The sequence below is a fragment of the Zingiber officinale genome, chromosome 10A (assembly GCF_018446385.1).
Source record: "Zingiber officinale cultivar Zhangliang chromosome 10A, Zo_v1.1, whole genome shotgun sequence".
NCBI lineage: Eukaryota > Viridiplantae > Streptophyta > Magnoliopsida > Zingiberales > Zingiberaceae > Zingiber > Zingiber officinale.
This window is the reverse complement of record NC_056004.1, coordinates 20,569,259-20,587,656: the sequence shown is the minus strand read 5'-3', so window position 1 is coordinate 20,587,656 and position 18,398 is coordinate 20,569,259. Positions and strand designations below refer to the sequence as shown.

The 18,398-nt window shown below is 36.0% G+C and overlaps 1 protein-coding gene and 1 long non-coding RNA gene across 2 annotated transcripts; one reads left to right on the top strand and one right to left on the bottom strand.

Annotated features, from left to right (window-relative positions):
* Positions 1–555: 555 nt before the first annotated feature.
* On the bottom strand, positions 556–18,105 carry LOC122027195 (protein AUXIN RESPONSE 4-like). The gene is made up of 2 exons (XM_042586109.1): positions 16,819–18,105; positions 556–1,108 (listed from the first exon to the last, which is right to left on the bottom strand). The coding sequence occupies exons 1-2, from the start codon at positions 17,995–17,997 to the stop codon at positions 911–913; spliced, it is 1,377 nt and encodes a 458-aa protein (XP_042442043.1). The 5' UTR covers positions 17,998–18,105; the 3' UTR covers positions 556–910.
* LOC122027196 lies at positions 15,700–16,551 on the top strand. The gene is made up of 2 exons (XR_006124307.1): positions 15,700–15,761; positions 16,042–16,551. It is a non-coding gene; the product is annotated as an uncharacterized LOC122027196 (long non-coding RNA).
* Positions 18,106–18,398: the final 293 nt, after the last annotated feature.

The window sequence follows — 18,398 nt, the reverse complement described above, 5'->3', positions numbered from 1 at the left end:
AATAATTTTAAGATTTATTAATAATTTTTACAGACAATCAATCAGTAATTTAAAATTCGAGACTCCATCGTATTATTAGAAATTTTTTTCATTAATCAATGAAAGATCTAAAATTCGAAACTCAGTTACGCCATAAAATTCTTTTTAATCTCACATCTTAGAATTAATAACAATGTGAAAAGAGAAACTTCTACCAATATCTTGGGTCGGCAATATTAGAAAATATACTTTTCTTAACTTTTTAGTTCAAATCAAGTATGATATTAAGTTTTTATAAGAGAAAGTCTATTTGTGTCACCCTAATTATCCCACCTAGTATAAAGCACCTGGCTCACATCTTTTCCTCCTATTTATCATCTGGAGGAAAATAGAGAAAAAAATATTAAATTATCTTCCTCATATTTTTCTTCCTTGCTTGTTTGCTCACAAAATCACCACTGACAACCTCCTACGATATTCCATGGTTCATCTTATCGACCAACCAATGAATATCAATAACAACTGTCAGAACTTCTTCCAATTAATTCAGATCGAGTCCAAACTTTTCCATGAATATAGTTAAAATCTGATATCACTTTATTTTATGTCCAAGGGATAAGGTAATCAGCAGTCTTTTTCATCCAAATAGAAGATCCACATTGATGATTTAAAATAACAAGAGGAGAAAAAGAAGGAAAATGAAAAACTTGCAACTTCCAACACAATTTCTAGGCCCATTAGTTCACTACCAGTGGTGTTAGTAATCGAAACAAGCCAATAGGGAAATTGCTCCACAAGGTGGAGACATCTCAAGAAAACTTCGAATAACTCCAGGGAAAATGAGAAGACTGCAGTATACCAAATAAGACACAAAGAAACTTAAAAAAGGGCAATTATGTGGGAATCACAGTGGCAGTTTCTATACTAAGAATCACATACCCCATCCCTGATCAACACCATATATATGATCGTGGTGATGGTGGTGATGGTGTTGATGGTCATCGGTTGCTTCGTCAAACAATCTCTGAATGTGCTCTGGAATAGGCTCTTCTTTGATCTTCTTAGTAAGCTTCGGTAATGAGGACAAAAACTGAGAAATCAGACCTGATATTTCTTCTGGTACATCTTCCTACAATATTAGCATCATTTGAATATTAAGTTAAAGATCCAAAACACTAAACATAAACATCTATGCATAATTTCTAGAAGATATACAAGAATTTGCTAACGAGTGGATTCCTTGGGATGGTTTCTTAGGGAACCAAGCACCAATAAAAACGTTTCTGAGACAGAAAAATAGATACAATAAAGGAAACTAATTGAGTTAAAACAATTTGGTGGATGAACAATTATGTGAACTCCCATATCTCAAAACCTATGAAAGAGTAATACATTTAGTATAGATGCATGTCAAATTTAGTAATTCATGGATGACCAATATGACAACAACAAAAATTGATTTATCAAGTAAATCAATGACATATAAATTATTCTTTATTCATATGCTTAATATATAACATCTTCTTGCTCAATATCTGCTATTCATTATCAAACTTCAAGAATTCCAATGCTTTAACACCATTTTCTAGCCTCTTGAGCAAGGGTCATTTGAAAACAAGAAAATAAATCTGTGAATATTACTCTTAGCTAAACTTGATTGCTAGACCATGTGTCCACAAGTCCGTCAACCTTGTGATCCCCTTGATTCCAAAAACATTCTCCTGTTGTTCTTTGAGTAATTCTGGCTGTTTGAGATATCTAATCCTTTGACATTCTTGGTTATATAATTTATATCCAACCTTTGCCAATTTTGGCTGTCACAACCAGCTTGGGGTTGCTACTCTATGAAAGAGAAAGGTTTTCATTGAAAGGGAATTAAGAGTTGTTGGTCTAGGATAGTTCAGTATATAAGCTTCAGTGTTTGACCAATGGTTTCTGCCTCTGGATGACACCAAAAAGAAATTAAAAGCAGTTGTTTCAGGACAGTTCACTGTCTGACCAAAGGCTTCACAGACCAAGTTCAAGATGGCATGCCCTTGAAACTATCGTTCTCTTGCTATCTTAGTGACATAGGTCATTTTTCATAGAGTCACGTGAATTGAATGTCTCATAGTTCTGATTGTCAAATATCATATCCTTTAGTTCATTTTTGTTATAAACCTTGAGGCTTGTTCTACTTGGATGGAAACCTAAGCTAAGAGGAGATAGGAATGGGAAGGAGAGGGCAGAAGGAAAACAACACAAATATGTATATGGTCCATGATATATATACAATTTTATGATCCTTCCACTCTGTCTCACCCTTCTACTTTCTCTTTCCTTATAAACAAACTAAGCTGGCAAAACACTTTGGAGGATGGAGTGATAACATAGAAGATTATATTCACTTGGACGAAGAGGTTCACCGATTTTCCTTGGGAAAAAGATTAGGGACACAACTTGCAACAACTCCGTCATGTAGAACCAAATGGGTAGTCTCACCAATTGGTTGGATTTGCAATGATGAATGACCCCTACTGAGCTTGAGAACAGTTATATGTTCAGCCTCAATTGACTTAGTGTGTTTTCCCTCTAATTCACTGACTTATTCCAACAGTTATACATTAGGACTCAGTTGACTTATAGTGTGTTTTTCCTCAAAATCAATCTTATGACCATCGATCTTCAGGATTTAGGAAAATTGAAAAGTTTTTGATAGAATGCGAACCACATTGCATGTTGCATTTGCATACACAAGATATACAAGATGTTTTACGTGTTTAATCTTGGATGCTCGAACAAAATGAAAATGACAGATATGGATAGGAAGCTGATTATGATACAGTCAACCTGCTTTAAGTAAATTTATATATATTTTAAAACTTCACTCTCCCAATGCCCCCTTCTCTCTCCTCACATTGCTCCCTCTTCAACACAGAAGATGAGATTGCCAAAGACCGATATCCAAGTCCAGAGCACCTTGAATATTAAAATTAAACTAGTTTAGATATGATTAATTTCATATTGAAATTGGATTTCAAGATATCTGAGTCCAATGCACCATGAATATTCAAGGACATGACCTCACTCTACATTTGAATATTCATGCCAAACGTCCCTTGTCACCGGTCCCACGTTGAGATGAACTCACTCTACATTAGAGCAAAAGGTGATAACACTCACCCCCAATATCGCTGGCCCCCGACTTATGAACTCACTCTGCTGCCTTTATAGACCATGGAGCAACAAACTCAACTATTGATGAAGCACTTCTTCTTTCATTTCTCCCGACCAATCTAATTAAATCCACTGACACTCCATTACTTGGTACCCAATTTGATGACCAAAAACTTTCTTGCAATAAATTTGTCAAAATTGTTCAACTCCGCTTCTATACAAATTGTGACACATTTAGTGCTCCAATTTTACTTTCTCAAGACCACTGCCCCCATAAACATTATTACTTACTAAAGACTATGCAGTCTTTCTTTTTTACTCTAGTAATTGCCCCTATTCTCTCCGAATATCCATTACAGATTAGCACTAGTAAGTGTGGTGAAACCCATCCAACACAAACGCAAAATCCAACTACCCCAAACTATTCCCGTAAACATAAAGGATCTTGTAAACAATGTTCTAGTCAACCGAAAAACTAGGTTTATTTGGCTATAACAGCCCTAAGGATCTTTTAGAGGAATTTTAAGACCAAGACAATGAAGTTCCACAGGACTTTATAAATCCCACTTATTAAATCTAATCAAAAACTCAAAAAAATCTGGACTCCTTAACCTCTAGACGGGAAATTATAGAAGAAAATCTCACTAAATATTGGGAAAAAGACATGATTTATTGTGAATTAAACATTATTAATCCTGATCTCACTATCAAAGAGCAAGATTTAAAATAGACTAATTGGGAAAAAAAAATGTAAAATGCATATCAATCAATATATAAATCTTGACGACATACGACGGTTTGAATCTAGATATAGAATTAATGATTTTATTGTAAAAAAAGGAGCAGAACAAAAGAAAGGTCAGTCTCGAATGATGTTTAACTATAAACATCTAAATAATAATTGCCATGAAGATGGTTATAAAATACCATATAAAGACCAACTTAACAAAATTCAGAATTCAAAATGGGATTCTAAATTTGATATGAAATCTAAATTTTGACAAGTTAAAATGCATCCAGACTATAGAATGGATTGCATTCTCTTGTCCTTCATTTGGACTCAAGGTAGCTCTACAAATTTTGCAAAGAAAGATAAATGATATATTTAGAGGGATATCCTCTTTAACTTGTGTATACATAGATGATGTATTAGTTTTCTCCAAAATCAAAGAACATTCTGCACATCTTCACATGGTTTTTAATTTATAAACAAGGATTGATAGTTTATAGGAACAAGATGAATCTAGCTACCAACCACAGATTTTCTAGGACAGAAACTGAAAAGGAAAATTTTCTCTCCAATGTCCTACCTACAAAGATACTGAAATTTCCTGATAAGATGGGATATAAAAACCCTTCGATCAGTTCTAAGACTTCTAAATTATGCAAAGACCATATTTAAAAGATATTGAAAAAATTAGTAGTCTTCTGTATAACAAAACCCCAGCAACTAGACAGATATTTTAAATATAAATCTGATAAAACAGATTAAATATATGGTTAACAAACTCCCAGTATTTACCCTACCCCTAGATTTTGATTACCTAGTAATTGAAACAGATAACTGAGAATCAGGATGGGAAGGAACATTATCTAGAAAAATTTCTAAATATAATCCTAAAAATTCGGAATCCATCTATAGATATGCATAAGGAAAATACAAAGACTTCCATGGACTATGAAATTTTAGTAGTGATGTATTATTTAGAAGCTTTCATGCTCTTTATATGCAACAAAGCAGAAATTACAATAAGAATAGACTGTGAAGCCATAGTGAAGTATGGTGGTAAAGGGAACTAGAAAAGGGCTTTTAACCGAAAGATGGATTAAGTTTTCCGATTATACTATTAATAGAGGCCTGAAAATTCAATGAGAACATATTAAAGGATTTGACAACTCTCTAGCTAATAAACTTTCAAGATTATTATATAAATCCCATTTTCTTTTTACAGCAAGATAAAGCAAACAAGAAGAAATACTTGGGGTTTAACTATGGAAAAGCAAAAGAAAGTCAAAACTTTTACTTCTCTAAAAACTGAGGTTTGGCAATATATAAAGAAGAAAATCAATTTCACTTTAATCAAAGATCAGGATGAGATCCAACAATGTCTTATTGACAATATATAGAATATACTCACTTCACCAGGGGTAGCCAATTCTAAAATAGCTATCATCAATGCCTTGATAAACTATTTATTAACTACAGTACAAAAACCTGCAAGCAAGAAGTTCTTATGATATGCAGTTTATTCTGGACCACAACAAGGTGTTTATGACACTTGGGCAGAAACAAAACTTGCAATCCAAAACTTAACGAACCCATCCTACAGAGGATTCTATAATCTAATAGAAGAATTAGAAATTGTTAGGGCTCGTTGTGGACCTAATTTTTTCACCAGTACTTCTCTTACAACAAGACCTTGGCAAGACTTATCCTTCAAGGACCTTTTAAGTCCAAAACCTCATTTCTTTTAAAGACCAAAGAAATATCCAGAGAATATATGGACTTTAAGCAAAATTCAAGCTAGGTAGCAAGAAACGGCTACTAGTCAACTGGCTCTTACAGCTATTAACAATAAAGCCAACGATTCTTCTTTAGAACAATTGCTAATACTTCTAAATTTCTAGAGCTCGTACATAAAGGAGAGATCAAGACATTTCTGGCATATCTGTTTACTATTACACAGAATACAGTTATCAACGAAGATACTAGCATACTTATCCACAATGCACCACTCCAGCTCGTTGCACAAATGAGTGTCCTATCAAATCCTATACTCTATACGGAAGGCTAATATCCTCTATGAAGACTTCCACACAATAGATTATAAAGACATGATAATTACTTCCTTAACTTTAATAGATTACAACCTGCTCAATATGCTATGACTTACAGACCTAGAGACACCAGAACATTTTTCAGCAATGTTAGAAAGAAAAACAAAGGCTGCGTTGGAAAAATTAATGACGTCAATTCTCTTACATATTAATAGCACCCCTCAAGAATGGTTAAACGCTAAAGTAGAACCAGTAAAACACTTGATTAGACTTCAAATTGAAGGTCTAATTAAAGATTATGAATTTCCAGAATAGACGACTTATAAGTTTGATCAAGATACTAATTGGATTTCTTTAATCCCATTAGAAAAACAACTTCGACACAAGAGAGCAACTGTCCAAGGAAGCACATGGAGATGGGATAATATGGTAGCCTCACAAGATTTTTTCCTAGCAGATGAAACCAATACAAAAAAAAAATACTAGCCAAGAGAAATGGGAGTCCCATTTTTTTTCTTTTCCAATTATAACTGAACACATCACTTTAATCCAATATTACAAAAAACGACAAGCAGAATGGGAGAAGAAACACTCACCATTGTCTACCATAACTTCTACGTCAGTCATGACGTTTACATCTTCTGAAGAAAAGAACCTTGATAATGCAACAGAGGACTAATGGTGGACCCAAGATTTCCTAACTTACTTTTCTTTTATGTCTTATCAATGTAACTCAGGTTGAGTCAGTCTGCCTTATCTTTTGGTTATGCAATTTTAATAACTCCCGAAGTCCGAAGGCTTGCAAACCTCTATACAAGGACCCTCTATGTCCAAGACTAAGGGAGGAACGCAAGAAGAAGAAGCTGTATCAGAAGGACTAGGTGTGCTTGCTACAAAGTGATGTGTAGAGGGCCCTTCTGATACACTTATTCTTTTTGATACGCCTTCTTCTTGCGCTCCTCCCTTAGTCTTGGGCATAGATGGTCCTTATATAGAGGTTTACAAGCCTTCGAACTTCAGGAGTTATTAAAATTGCATAACTAAAAGATAAAGTAGGCTGACTCAACCTGAGTACATTGATAAGACATAAAAGAAAAGTAAGTTAGGAAATCTTGGGTCCACCATTAGTCCTCTGTTGCATTATCAAGGTTCTTTTCTTCAGAAGATGTAAACGTCATGACTGACGTAGAAGTTATGGTAGACAATGGTGAGTGCTTCTTTCCCATTTCGCTTGTCGTTTTTTTGTAATACTAGACTAAAATGATGTGTTCAATTATAATTGGAAAAGGAAAAAAATGGGACTCCCATTTATTTTGGCTAGTACATTTTTTCTGCATTGGTTTCTCCCACTAAGAGAAAATCTTAGGGCTATAAACAAGCCAGTCGAGCCGAGTCAAGCTTTATGGTATTCAAGCTTGTTAGTAAGGAAACTGAGCGAAACCAAGCCCAACCTAAAATGAACCAAGTTGTTAAAATGATTGTTTAAGCTTGACTTGGTTTCTTTTTATGAGCTTGAGCTTGGTTTGAGCTTAGCTTGAGTTTGATTCATTTAGATGTTATTGAGCTCTCAATTTAAGCTTATTTGATTGTTGAAACTTTTACATTTTAAGCTTATTTGACTAGTTATTGAGCTTGATAATACATCATTTTAAAATTTTATTTATTTATTTAGCAAGTTGACAAGAGTTTTATTGATGAACATGGTTTACGATCTTTAACGAGTTGAACACATGTGTTCAAGCTTATTCATTTAATTAAATGAGTTGTTCAAGTTTGTTCATTTAATTGATCTCATGTATATTGAATGAACATAAACAAGCTCTTACCAAGTCGAACACTAAGCTTGTTCATAAGCATTTGGTTAATTTACAGCCCTAGAAAATCTTGTGAGTCAACTATATTATCCCATCCCCATGTACTTTCTTGGACAACTGCTCTCCAGTGTCGAAGTTGCTTTTCTAATGGGATAAAAGAAATTCAATTAGTATCTTGATCTGACTTATTATAAGTTGTCTCATCGTCTTTAATTAGGCCTTCAATTTGAAGTCTAATCAAGTGTTTTGCTAGTTCTATTTTGGTGTTTAACCATTCTGTAGGGTACTATCAATATGTAAGAGAATTGGCATCATTAATTTTTCCAACGCAACCTTTGTTGTTATTTCTAACATTTCTAAAAAATGTTCTAGCATCTCTAAGTCTATAATCCATATATTGAGCAGGTTGTAATCTATTAAAGTTAAGGGAGTAATAATCATATCTTTATACTATATTGTGTGGAAATCTTCATAGAGGATATTAGCCTTCAGTATAGAGTATAGGATTTGACAGGGACACTCATTTGTGCAAAGAAAGTGTTGCATTGTGGAAAAGTATGCTAGCATCTTCTGAATATTCTGTGCTATAATAAACAGATATGTCAGAAATGTCTTGAATCTCTCCTTATGTACAAGCTTTAGAAATTCAAAAAGTATTAGAAATTGTTCTGAAGAAGAATCGTCGACTTTATTGCTAATCGCTTTAAGAGTCAGTTGACTAGTAGCAATTTCTTGCTATCTAGCTTAAATTTTGCTTAAACTCATATATTCCCTAGATATTTCCTTGGTCTAGTTCAACATATTCTGAAAGAAATGAGGTTTTGGACTTGGAAGATCCTTCAAGGAAAAGTCTTGCTAAGGTCTTGTTGTAAGAGAAGTAAAAAATTAGGTCCATAATGAACCCTAACAGTTTTAAATGCTTCTTCCAAATTATAGAATCCTTTGTAGGACGGTTTCGTTAAGTTTTGGATTGCAAGTTTTGTTTCTTCCCAAGTGTCATAAACACCTTGTTGTGGTCCAAAATAAACTGCATAGCATAAGAACATCTTGCCTAAAGGTTTTTGTACTATAGTTAATAAATAGCTTGTGAAGGCATTGATGACAGCTATTTTGGAATTGACTACCCTTGGTGAAGTGAGTATATTCCATATATTGTCAATAAGACATTATTGTATCTCATCCAATCCTGATCTTAGATCAAAGTGAAATTGTTCTTTATAAAACTATTGAAGTTCCTGGTTGTCAAACCTCATAGCTTTCAAAGAAGTAAAAGTTTTGACTTTCTTTTGCTTTTCCAGAGTTAAACCTCAAGTATTTCTTCTTGTCCTCTTTATCTTGTTGTAAAAAGAAAATGAGATTAGATTATATTCTTGAAAGTTTATCGGCTAGAGAGTTGTCAGATCCTTTAATATGTTCTCATTGAATTTTCATGCCTCTATTAATAGTATAATCGAAAATTTTAATCCATCTTTGGGCTAAAAGCCCTTTTCTAATTCCTTTTACCACCATACTTCACAATGGTTTCACAATCGGTTCTTATTGAAATTTATGCTTTGTTGCATATAAAGAGCATGAAAGTTTCTAAATAATATATCCATGCTAAAATTTCATAGTCTAAGGAAGTATCTTTCTCTTTGTATTTTCCTAATGCATATCTATAGAAGGATTCCAAATTTTTAGGATCATATTTAAAAAAATTTCTAAATAATGCTCCTCTCCATCCTGATTTCAATTACTAGATAGTCAGAATATAGAGGTAGGGTAAGTATTGGAAGTTTGTTAATCATAGATTTAATCTGTTTTATCATATCTATATCTAAAATATCTTTGTCCAGTTGAGGACCACTATTTTTTTCAATATCTTTTAAATACGGTCTTGCATAATTTAGAAGTCCTAAAAATGATCGAAGAGCTTTTATATCTTCCATCTTATCAGAAAATCTCAGTATCTTTGTGGATATATGAGATTGAAGAGAAATTTTTCATTGTCCAATTTCTATTCCAAGAAAATCTATGTGGTTGGTGGCTAGTTTCATCTTTTTCCTAGAAGCTATCAAACCTTGTTTATCAACTAAATTAAAAACCATGTGAAGGTGTGCATAATGTTCTTCCTTGGTTTTGGAGAAAACTAATACATCATGTATGTATAATAAGTAAAAGCGGATATCCCTCTAAATATATCATCCATCTTTCTTTGAAAATTTAGAGAGCTATCTTAAGTTCAAATGACATTACTAGTCATTCAAAGTGCCCTTGAGGACATGAGAATACAGTCCATTATATAGAGTTTGGATGCATTTTAACTTGCAAAAATCCAAATTTCATATCAAATTTAGAATACCATTTTGAATTTTAAATTTTATTAAGAAGTTGGTCTTTATCTGGTATTTTATGACTGTATGACAATTGTCATTTAGACATTTATAGCTAAACATCATTCTAGATTGTCCTCTCTTTTATTCTACTCCTTTATTTACAATAAAAGCAAGACTTCTATGTCTAGATTCAGACCGTTGTATGGCGCCAAGATTTATTAATTGATTGATATGCATTTTACAATCTTCTCTTTTCCAATTAGTATATTTTAAATCTTGTGCTTTGATAATGAAATCGGAATTAATAATGTTTAATTTATAATAAATCATGTCTTTTTCCGAATATTTAGTGGGATTTTCTCCTATGATTTCCAGTATTAAGGAGTCCAGATTTTTTTTGAGTTTTGATCCGATTTAATAAGTGGGATTTACAAAATCCTGAGGAACCTTATTGTCTTTGTCTAAAAATTCCTCTAAAAGATCCTTAGGGCTGTCATAGCCAAGTAAACCTAGTTTTCTTATTGACTAGGACCTTGTTTACAAGAGCCTTTATGTTTACAAGGATAGTTTGGGGTAGTCGGATTTTGCGTTTGTGTTGGAGGGGTTTCACCACACTTACTAGCACTAAGCTCCAATGGATATTCAGAGACATTAGGAGTAATTACTTGAGTAGAAAGAAAGACTGCATAGTCTTTAGTGAGTAATAATTCTCTATTAGGAGCCAATAAGAAATTGAGTCCTAAGATAAAGTGGATATTCTTATTCAGCAGTAGCCTGACTCATAATTCAAAAAGTAAAATTGGAGGAATAAATGTGCCACAATTTGTATAGAAGCGAAGTTAAACATTCTCAACAAATTTATTGCAAGAAAGTTTTTGGTCATCAAATTGGGTACTAACTAATGAAGTGTTGATGGTTTTAATCAGATTGACCGAGAGAAATGAAAGAAGTCAGCTAAAAGACATTATCTAAATGTCAACTAAAGATATTATCTTTTAGCACAAGTACTAAAAAGACATTATCTAAAAGATTATCTTTATCTAGACTAGTTAAACTAAAGACATTATTATCAACAATATCTTTATCTAGACTAGTTAAACTAAAGACATTATTATCAACAATATCTTTATCTACTTTCTAAGCCTAAAGATAAATTTTATCTTTAGACTCATTCTTTAGTTAAACATTGTTTCAACGATCTAAACTAGTTTAATTTCATATTGAAATTGGGTCAACATTGTTTCAACTAAAATTAGATGATTTTGTAACATTGGTTCAACTAAAATTAGTTGAATTTTAGATAAAGACTAAGCAAGAGAAGGTAAGGACTAATTTGGAAGGAGGACTAAGGAGCAGGTAAGGACTGAGGAATAACTAAGGAAGGTAGGACTGAGGAGGAAGAGTCGATTTGGAGTTGATTTGGGTTGGTTTTGGGTGTAGGTCTATTGGAAAACTAGGTAGTAGAAGGGATACCTTGTGGTACTACGTTATTATTCTCTGGGGAGCCTAATAAGGTCTCACATTCAAATCGTTGTCCCGGCTATATTCAGGATTTTCAGGCTGAACGCCTTCCATACTTATCTTGCACAGGACTTACTCAGTCGATGAGTCTGTACTTCCGTATATTTACTGTTCACAACAAAGTTACTTAGAAAAGGACTGAGGAGAACTTTTTTCCAAGGAACAAGGCAGAGCCTTCTACGACCAAGTAAAGGATTAGTTCATCATAAGAAAGGCTTTTATTGATAGGTAGAAAACTTTAAGCATTACAAACCGTACTTGGACAAGGAAAGAAATGAGCTTACATTACTTGCATGAAAGGAAATTGCAATAGAACTTATATTACATTACATTGCTTAAAAAAAACTTAGGAATTACACTGAACGCTTGCTTGCTGGAATACTTGAACACTTACACATCTACTACTTCTTGCTTGTTCTCTTGAGGTTGGAAGGGGGCTTCTATAGAGGAGAGGAGACTGCTTTGTGGAGAAGAAAAGAAGGGTTGAGTTGTAGTGGAGAATAAAGAAGCTAAGAGTAGTGAAGGTGAGCTATCTTCACTAGTGGAGCTTAAAGGAGGGAGCTGAAAGTAGTGGAGGTGAGTTGTCTTTACTCAATAGAGAGGATAGTGAAAAAAGTACTTGAGTGGTTGTTTTATGACATCATGGCTTACATTTTTTAGTGAAGGTTGATATCTTAGCTGGCATCTGTTCTTCTATTTGCTATTTGTTAGGGTTCCATCATGTTGTCTAGGTTTTGTTCACCGACTAAATCTAATGATGGTGCTCTAGAGCTGGTAGCATGAACGGAGTTGTTGGTTCTGACTCGATTTAGGGCTGCTCTATAAGCATGAGCAGATAAAGATCAACTTACCAAACTCTTGTTTGCCAGTCGCTCTGACTTTTTCTGATAATGTTGAAGGAGAGTGGTATGTTGAGTGGTAAAAGTAAAGGAAAAAATCTAGTGCCCATGTCTCGTGACCCATAGATTTTTCCTGTGTAAGTTTCTCCAACGAGTAAGTAATTATTTGGATCAACGGTTTTATCCCACAACCAATTGCTTCCTTGGATTGAAGCTCGTCAATGTTTAAATTGATCTTCTAGTGTTGGGAGTGCATCTCACTCAATATCTGGATTAGAGGAATAATCTTTAAGTTCTAAGTGAAGTCCATTAAATTCATGGATATCCATTTTAATCGAATATTCGATTTTTAGATTTATCCATTACGGGGGCGAACTGTCAAATGTATATATTACAAAGGTTTCTTTTTCTTCTAAAGCTAGGGCTATATGCCCCCTAGTTTCTTTGGAAAGTCTTTTACTGAGTCTATGTCGTGTACCCATAGTCTGTGTAGAAGTCCATCAATGTAAATGGCGTGATAAGCCGTCCTTTGACTATTTGTGGTACGTAGGCCTTAAAGTCAATGCTGGCTTGACGGAAGGAGTTGGCATTGACAGCTATATTTTTGTGTTGCACAAACTTTAGTCATCTTCTAACACTTCAATTTATAGCTGAATTCAGCTTCATAGACCATTGTCATCCCCTTTGGAGGATTTTTGTGGAATTCTTTGAGCACGTCACATAAGTCAAGGAAAGTCTAAAAAGTAGATGTTTCTGCCATGCACCGGACATGGGTGGAGATGTCTTTTGGAATTGTATTAGGAAAACTTAAGAGTCTTTCTTCTTAAACTCTTTGTTCCGCAATTTCTGTGGGCCAGGCATGAAGAAGATGCTCTTGTTTTTTCAGACTCAGCATTAATCACTTCAGCATAAGTTTTTTCTTCCTGAACGGTAGAAGTATGCAATTTTCCTCATGCCTTTAATAAAGTACTAATAAAAAAATTAGGGTCTAGGTGTGCCCTAGCAGAAGTGAAAGCTTCATCAAGAGAGCAAAAGCCTTTGTAAGATGCGGCTGCACAACCTTGTATTGTTATTTTGACTTCATCCCAGTCATAGTAAACTCTTGCTTGTGTCACAAAAAATACTATGTAGCATGAGAATTTTTGATCTGTTGGTCTTTGTATTGTTGTTAGAAAGTAATTTGTTAAGGCATTGATGATGGCTATCTTATCATTGAAACTTCTTGGTACGGTAGCAATATTGCAAATGTTGTCAAGTAGATAATTTTGTATATTGTCAATTTGTCACTTGAGGAAAAGTGAAAATGCTCTTCATAGTTTGTAAATTATTGTAACTCTTGGTTGTCAAACCTCATGATTTTCATGGCAAAATTCTCACTTTTGTTTTTGTTTGTCCATTCCTGAAGGGAAAAAAACAGTGACAACCAAGTGGACAAACAAACAAAAAAGTGAAAACTTTTGCCATAAAAACCATGAGATTTGACAACCAAGAGTTATAACAATTTACAAACTAGTTCCATTTTTCCTCAAGAGGCAAACCTGACAATAAACAAAATTATCTACTTGACAATATTTGAAATATTCCTACCATACTGGAAGTTCAAATTACAAGATAGTCATCATCAATATCTTAACAAATTACTTTCTAACAACAATATAAAGACTAGGCTAAAAATTCTCATGCTACGTAGTTTTTTCCGGGACACAAGCAGAAGTTTACTATGACTGGGATGAAGTCAAAATAGCAATACAAGGTTGTGCAACCCCATCTTACAAAGGTTTTTACTCTCTTGATGAAGTTTCACTTTTGTCAAGGCACACCTAGTCCCCAATTTCTTTATTAGTACTTTATTAAAGGTAGGAGGAAAATTACCTTCTACAGTTCGGGAAGAAAAAACATATACTCAAGTGATTAGCCCGAATAAACAAAAGCATTTTCTTCAGGCTTGGTCCATAAGCCCAACTACTTAACACTAGCCCATCTTAAGGCTAGAGCCACATAATCTGCTGAACAAAGAGCTTCAGAAGAAATGCTCTTAAGTTTTCCTAATACAATTCTAGAAGACATCTCCACATATGTCTGGTGTATGGCGGAAAAATCTACTTTTCAGACTTTCCTTGACTTATGTGGCGTGCTCAAAGAATTCCACAAAAATCCTTCAAAAGGGATGACAATTGTCAATGAAACTGAATTCAGTTATAAACTGAAGTATCAGAAGATGACCAAAGCCTGTGCTGACTCACAAAAATACAGTAATCAATGTCAACTCCTTTACTCCGTCCGTCAAACTAACATTGACTTTGAGGCCTACGAACCACAAATAGTCAAAGGACGGCTTATCACGCCATTTACACTGATGGACTATGGACTTCTACACAAACTATGGGTACACGACATAGACTTAGTAAAAGACTTTTCAAAGAAATTTAGGGGCATTATAGCCCTAGCTTTAGAAGAAGAAACCTTTATGACGGTACATTTGACAGTTTGCCCCTATAATAGATAAATCTAAAAATGAAGCAGCCAAGCATTCAATTAAAATGGATATCCATGAACTTAATGGACTTCACTTAGAACTTGAAGACTATTTCTCTGACCCAGATATTGAGTGGGATGCATTCTCAACACCAGAAGATAAACTCAACCATTGGCAAGCTTCAATCCAATGAAGCAATTGGTTATGGGATAGAACCGATGATCCAGACAATTACTTACTCACTTGAAAACTTATACAAAAAAAATCTACGAGCCACAAGACATGGGCACTAGATTGTTTTCCTTTTACTTTTACCACCCAACATACCACTCTCCTTCAACATTATCAGCAAAAGTCATAGCAACTGGCAAACAAGAGCTTTGCAAACTCAACTTTATCCACTCGAGCTTTCAGAGCATCCCTAACCGAGTTAGAACCAACAACTCTGATCAGGCTACCGGCTCCAAAGCACCATCATTAGATTCATTCAGTGAACAAAACCTAGACAACATGATGGAACCCTACAAATAGTAAATAGAAGAACAGACGTTAACTACAACATCAACTTTCACTAAAAACGTAAGTCATGACGTCATAAAACAGCCACTCAAGTACTTTTTCCACTACCCTCTCCACTAAGTAAAGACAGCTCACCTCCACTACTCTCAGCTCCCTCTTTTAAGCTTCACTAGTGAAGACAGCTCACCTCCACTACTCTCAGCTCCTTTATTCTCCACTATAGCTCAACCCTCCTTGTCTTCTCCACGAAGAAATCTCCTCTCTCTCCTCTCCTCTTCTCTATAAAAGCCCCCTTCCAACCTCAAGAGAACAAGCAAGAAGCAGCAGATGTGTAAGCATTCAAGTGTTCCAGCAAGCATTCAGAGTAATTCTTAAGTTTTCTATAAGTAATGTAATGTAATATAAATTCTACTGCAATTTTCTTCCATGCAAGTAATGTAAGCTCATTACTTTCCTTGTCTAAGTATGATTGTAATACTTAAAGCTTTCTGCACATATCAATAAAAGCTTTTCTGATGACGAACTAATCCTCTACTGTGTTGGAGAAGGCTTTGCCTTGTTCCATGGAAAAAAGTTCTCCTCAGTCCTTTTCTAAGTACTATATACAGGAGAACAGACTCATCGACCAAGTAAGTCCTATGCAGGCTAAGGAAGGCATTCAGCCTGAAAATCCTGAATAGAGTCGGGGCAGTGGTTTGGCTGTGAGATCCTACACAGGTGAGGCTCTCTGGGGAATAGGCGGCATAAACAAGAGAAGGTAACGAAGAATTAAGGGAGGTAAAGACTAAGGAGGAGCAACTAAGGAGAAGCAAATCTCACAAGCGCATCCTTCCTAAGTGCTCCATTGGAGCCTCATAAAAAATTTACCATGACAACTCTATTGGAGCCCTATAAGGAAGGTAAGGACTAAGGAGGAAGAACTGGTACCGTAGCAACTCCATTGGAGCCCCATAACGACTAAGGAGGAAGAACTGCAGGCTTCTGTGCCATCTAATATTGTATTTTACAACGAGAAAAAAAAAGTAACAATACAACATAGATACACCTGTACATTTACCTTGTTCATAGGTGTATTCAAGAAGGAACATTTTGCCACATATATGAAAACCATGTTAAACTTCTTTTTTGAAAAAATAAATAATAAATTGAACAAACTATCATGGTCTGAAAAATTGACTCACATAGAAGTTACCCTTAAATGTATGTGGATTATGGAATCCAATATTAGTAGCTTGACATGCCTTGCCGCTCTACATTATTCTTGTTGAAGGTATTCAAGAGAGATGCAACATGCCATGCATAAATACTTACTTAAGGCCAACCATAAGTTTAACACGAAAGTTGGTTATAATAGAACAATACTTACTTGAGGCCAACAATAAGTTTAACACGAAAGTTGGTTATAATAGAAAAATACTTACTTGAGGCCATCGACCACCTGAATGGTAGGCAAATTTTCCATGTTGAGCAATGGCAGATATCCGTTTGCCCTCATCAATCCATCTATCTGACCACATATTGGACCATAGAACCTGAAGAGGTACGTCCTTCATGGCTTCCAGCCTCATCCACTCTCCCAAATCAAAGCTATAGTTCAGTGCCTTACCAGCTGCCACAATTGCCTTCTTCCTGTCTTTCGCCTTCAGCAGAAGCCTATAAGCTTCTGACGTCAACCCATCCATGGATCTCGAGCAACACAATTTCATCAGCCCACTGAACATAATCCTCGACCTAAGCAGAAGCGGGCCAAGAACTGGCGTTCCTAGAAACCACGAAGGAAACGCTGCATGATCCGCAGAAGAGTCGACCAATGTGACACTTCTGACCAATCCCGGATTCGCTGAAGCCCAACTCAAGGCCCCCGGCGTGGCGGAATCATGGATCACCAGATTAACTGGAGCTAAACCCATAGAGTCAATTACCTGTCCTATGACTCGCCCTATATCGGCTGGACTGTAAGCAGAGCTCTCAGAGCCATCATATCCAGAAACCCTAACACCAATTTGATCATAGGGCATTTCCCCCGTTTGGACGAGATGATCGAAGGCCCAAAAGATCCCTTTTTCCTTGATCTCCTTGAAGACATCCAAGATCCAACCCAAGGGCCCACCCAACCGGCTATCACCATCCGGAAAAGGATCGGAGAAGCCGGATCCTGGGAGGTCAATGGAAACGGCACGATGCCCGGTGGATGCGAGGGAGGGGAGAACGCGACGAAAAGAAAAGGAGCTGGAACCAAGGCCGTGGAGAAGAAGGACAGCATCACCGTCCGGAGGACCGTCCTCGACGGCGAAGACGTGGAGGGCAGCGGCGCCGACTGCGTGCGCCTTGATGAACTTGCCGCGGGCGTGGTGGAGACGGAGGTCGTCAGGGAAAGACAAGAACCAGGAATGATCGCCAGAGGGGGCTGGGTAAGGGAGGAGAAGGGCGAGGAGGGCGACAAAGGCGGCGAGGTAAGCCCAGAATGCGAACGCAGAGGCGGCGGGCAAGCGACGGGAGCTGGTTTGAGGAGAGGTAGAGGCCGAATTAGGGCGTAGAGGTGGTTCGAAGGCCTTCGAGCCGTCTACCTCAGCCTGGGAACTAGAAGTGACATCCGCCATGAGTAAAGAGCAGAACTCGAGGAGACTCCAGTCGACAGTTGAACTGTTGTAATGCCGCCGCTTCACGCTACAACCAAAGTGACGCCCCCAGCACACACATGACGAACCGGCCAATTTAACCAATCTTACAAAATTTAAAAATCATCAAATCAGATATTTAATTTTATTTTTATTCCTCCGAATTCGCTCGTACCGATTCAGTCTTTCTAGGAATGTAGATGAACCAAACGATTCACGAACTATTCGGAGCTCGATTCGATAAAAAGTTCATTTGAGTTCGTTCGTTTATCTTATCGAGCCGAGCTCAAGCTCGATTTCGAGCTCGACAGTTTTATCGAGCAGAGCTCGAACTTAAGGATATTCGGTTCGTGAGCTCGCGAACATATTCGTTTATAGGCTCG

Bases quoted from the DNA above. Each gene is read 5' to 3' on its own strand.
- LOC122027195 (XM_042586109.1), bottom strand. From the start codon at position 17,997: ATGGCGGATGTCACTTCTAGTTCCCAGGCTGAGGTAGACGGCTCGAAG. The intron at 1,109-16,818 runs GTAAGTATTTTT...CTAATATTGTAG, and splicing joins CAGGTGGTCGATGGCCTCAA to GAAGATGTACCAGAAGAAAT.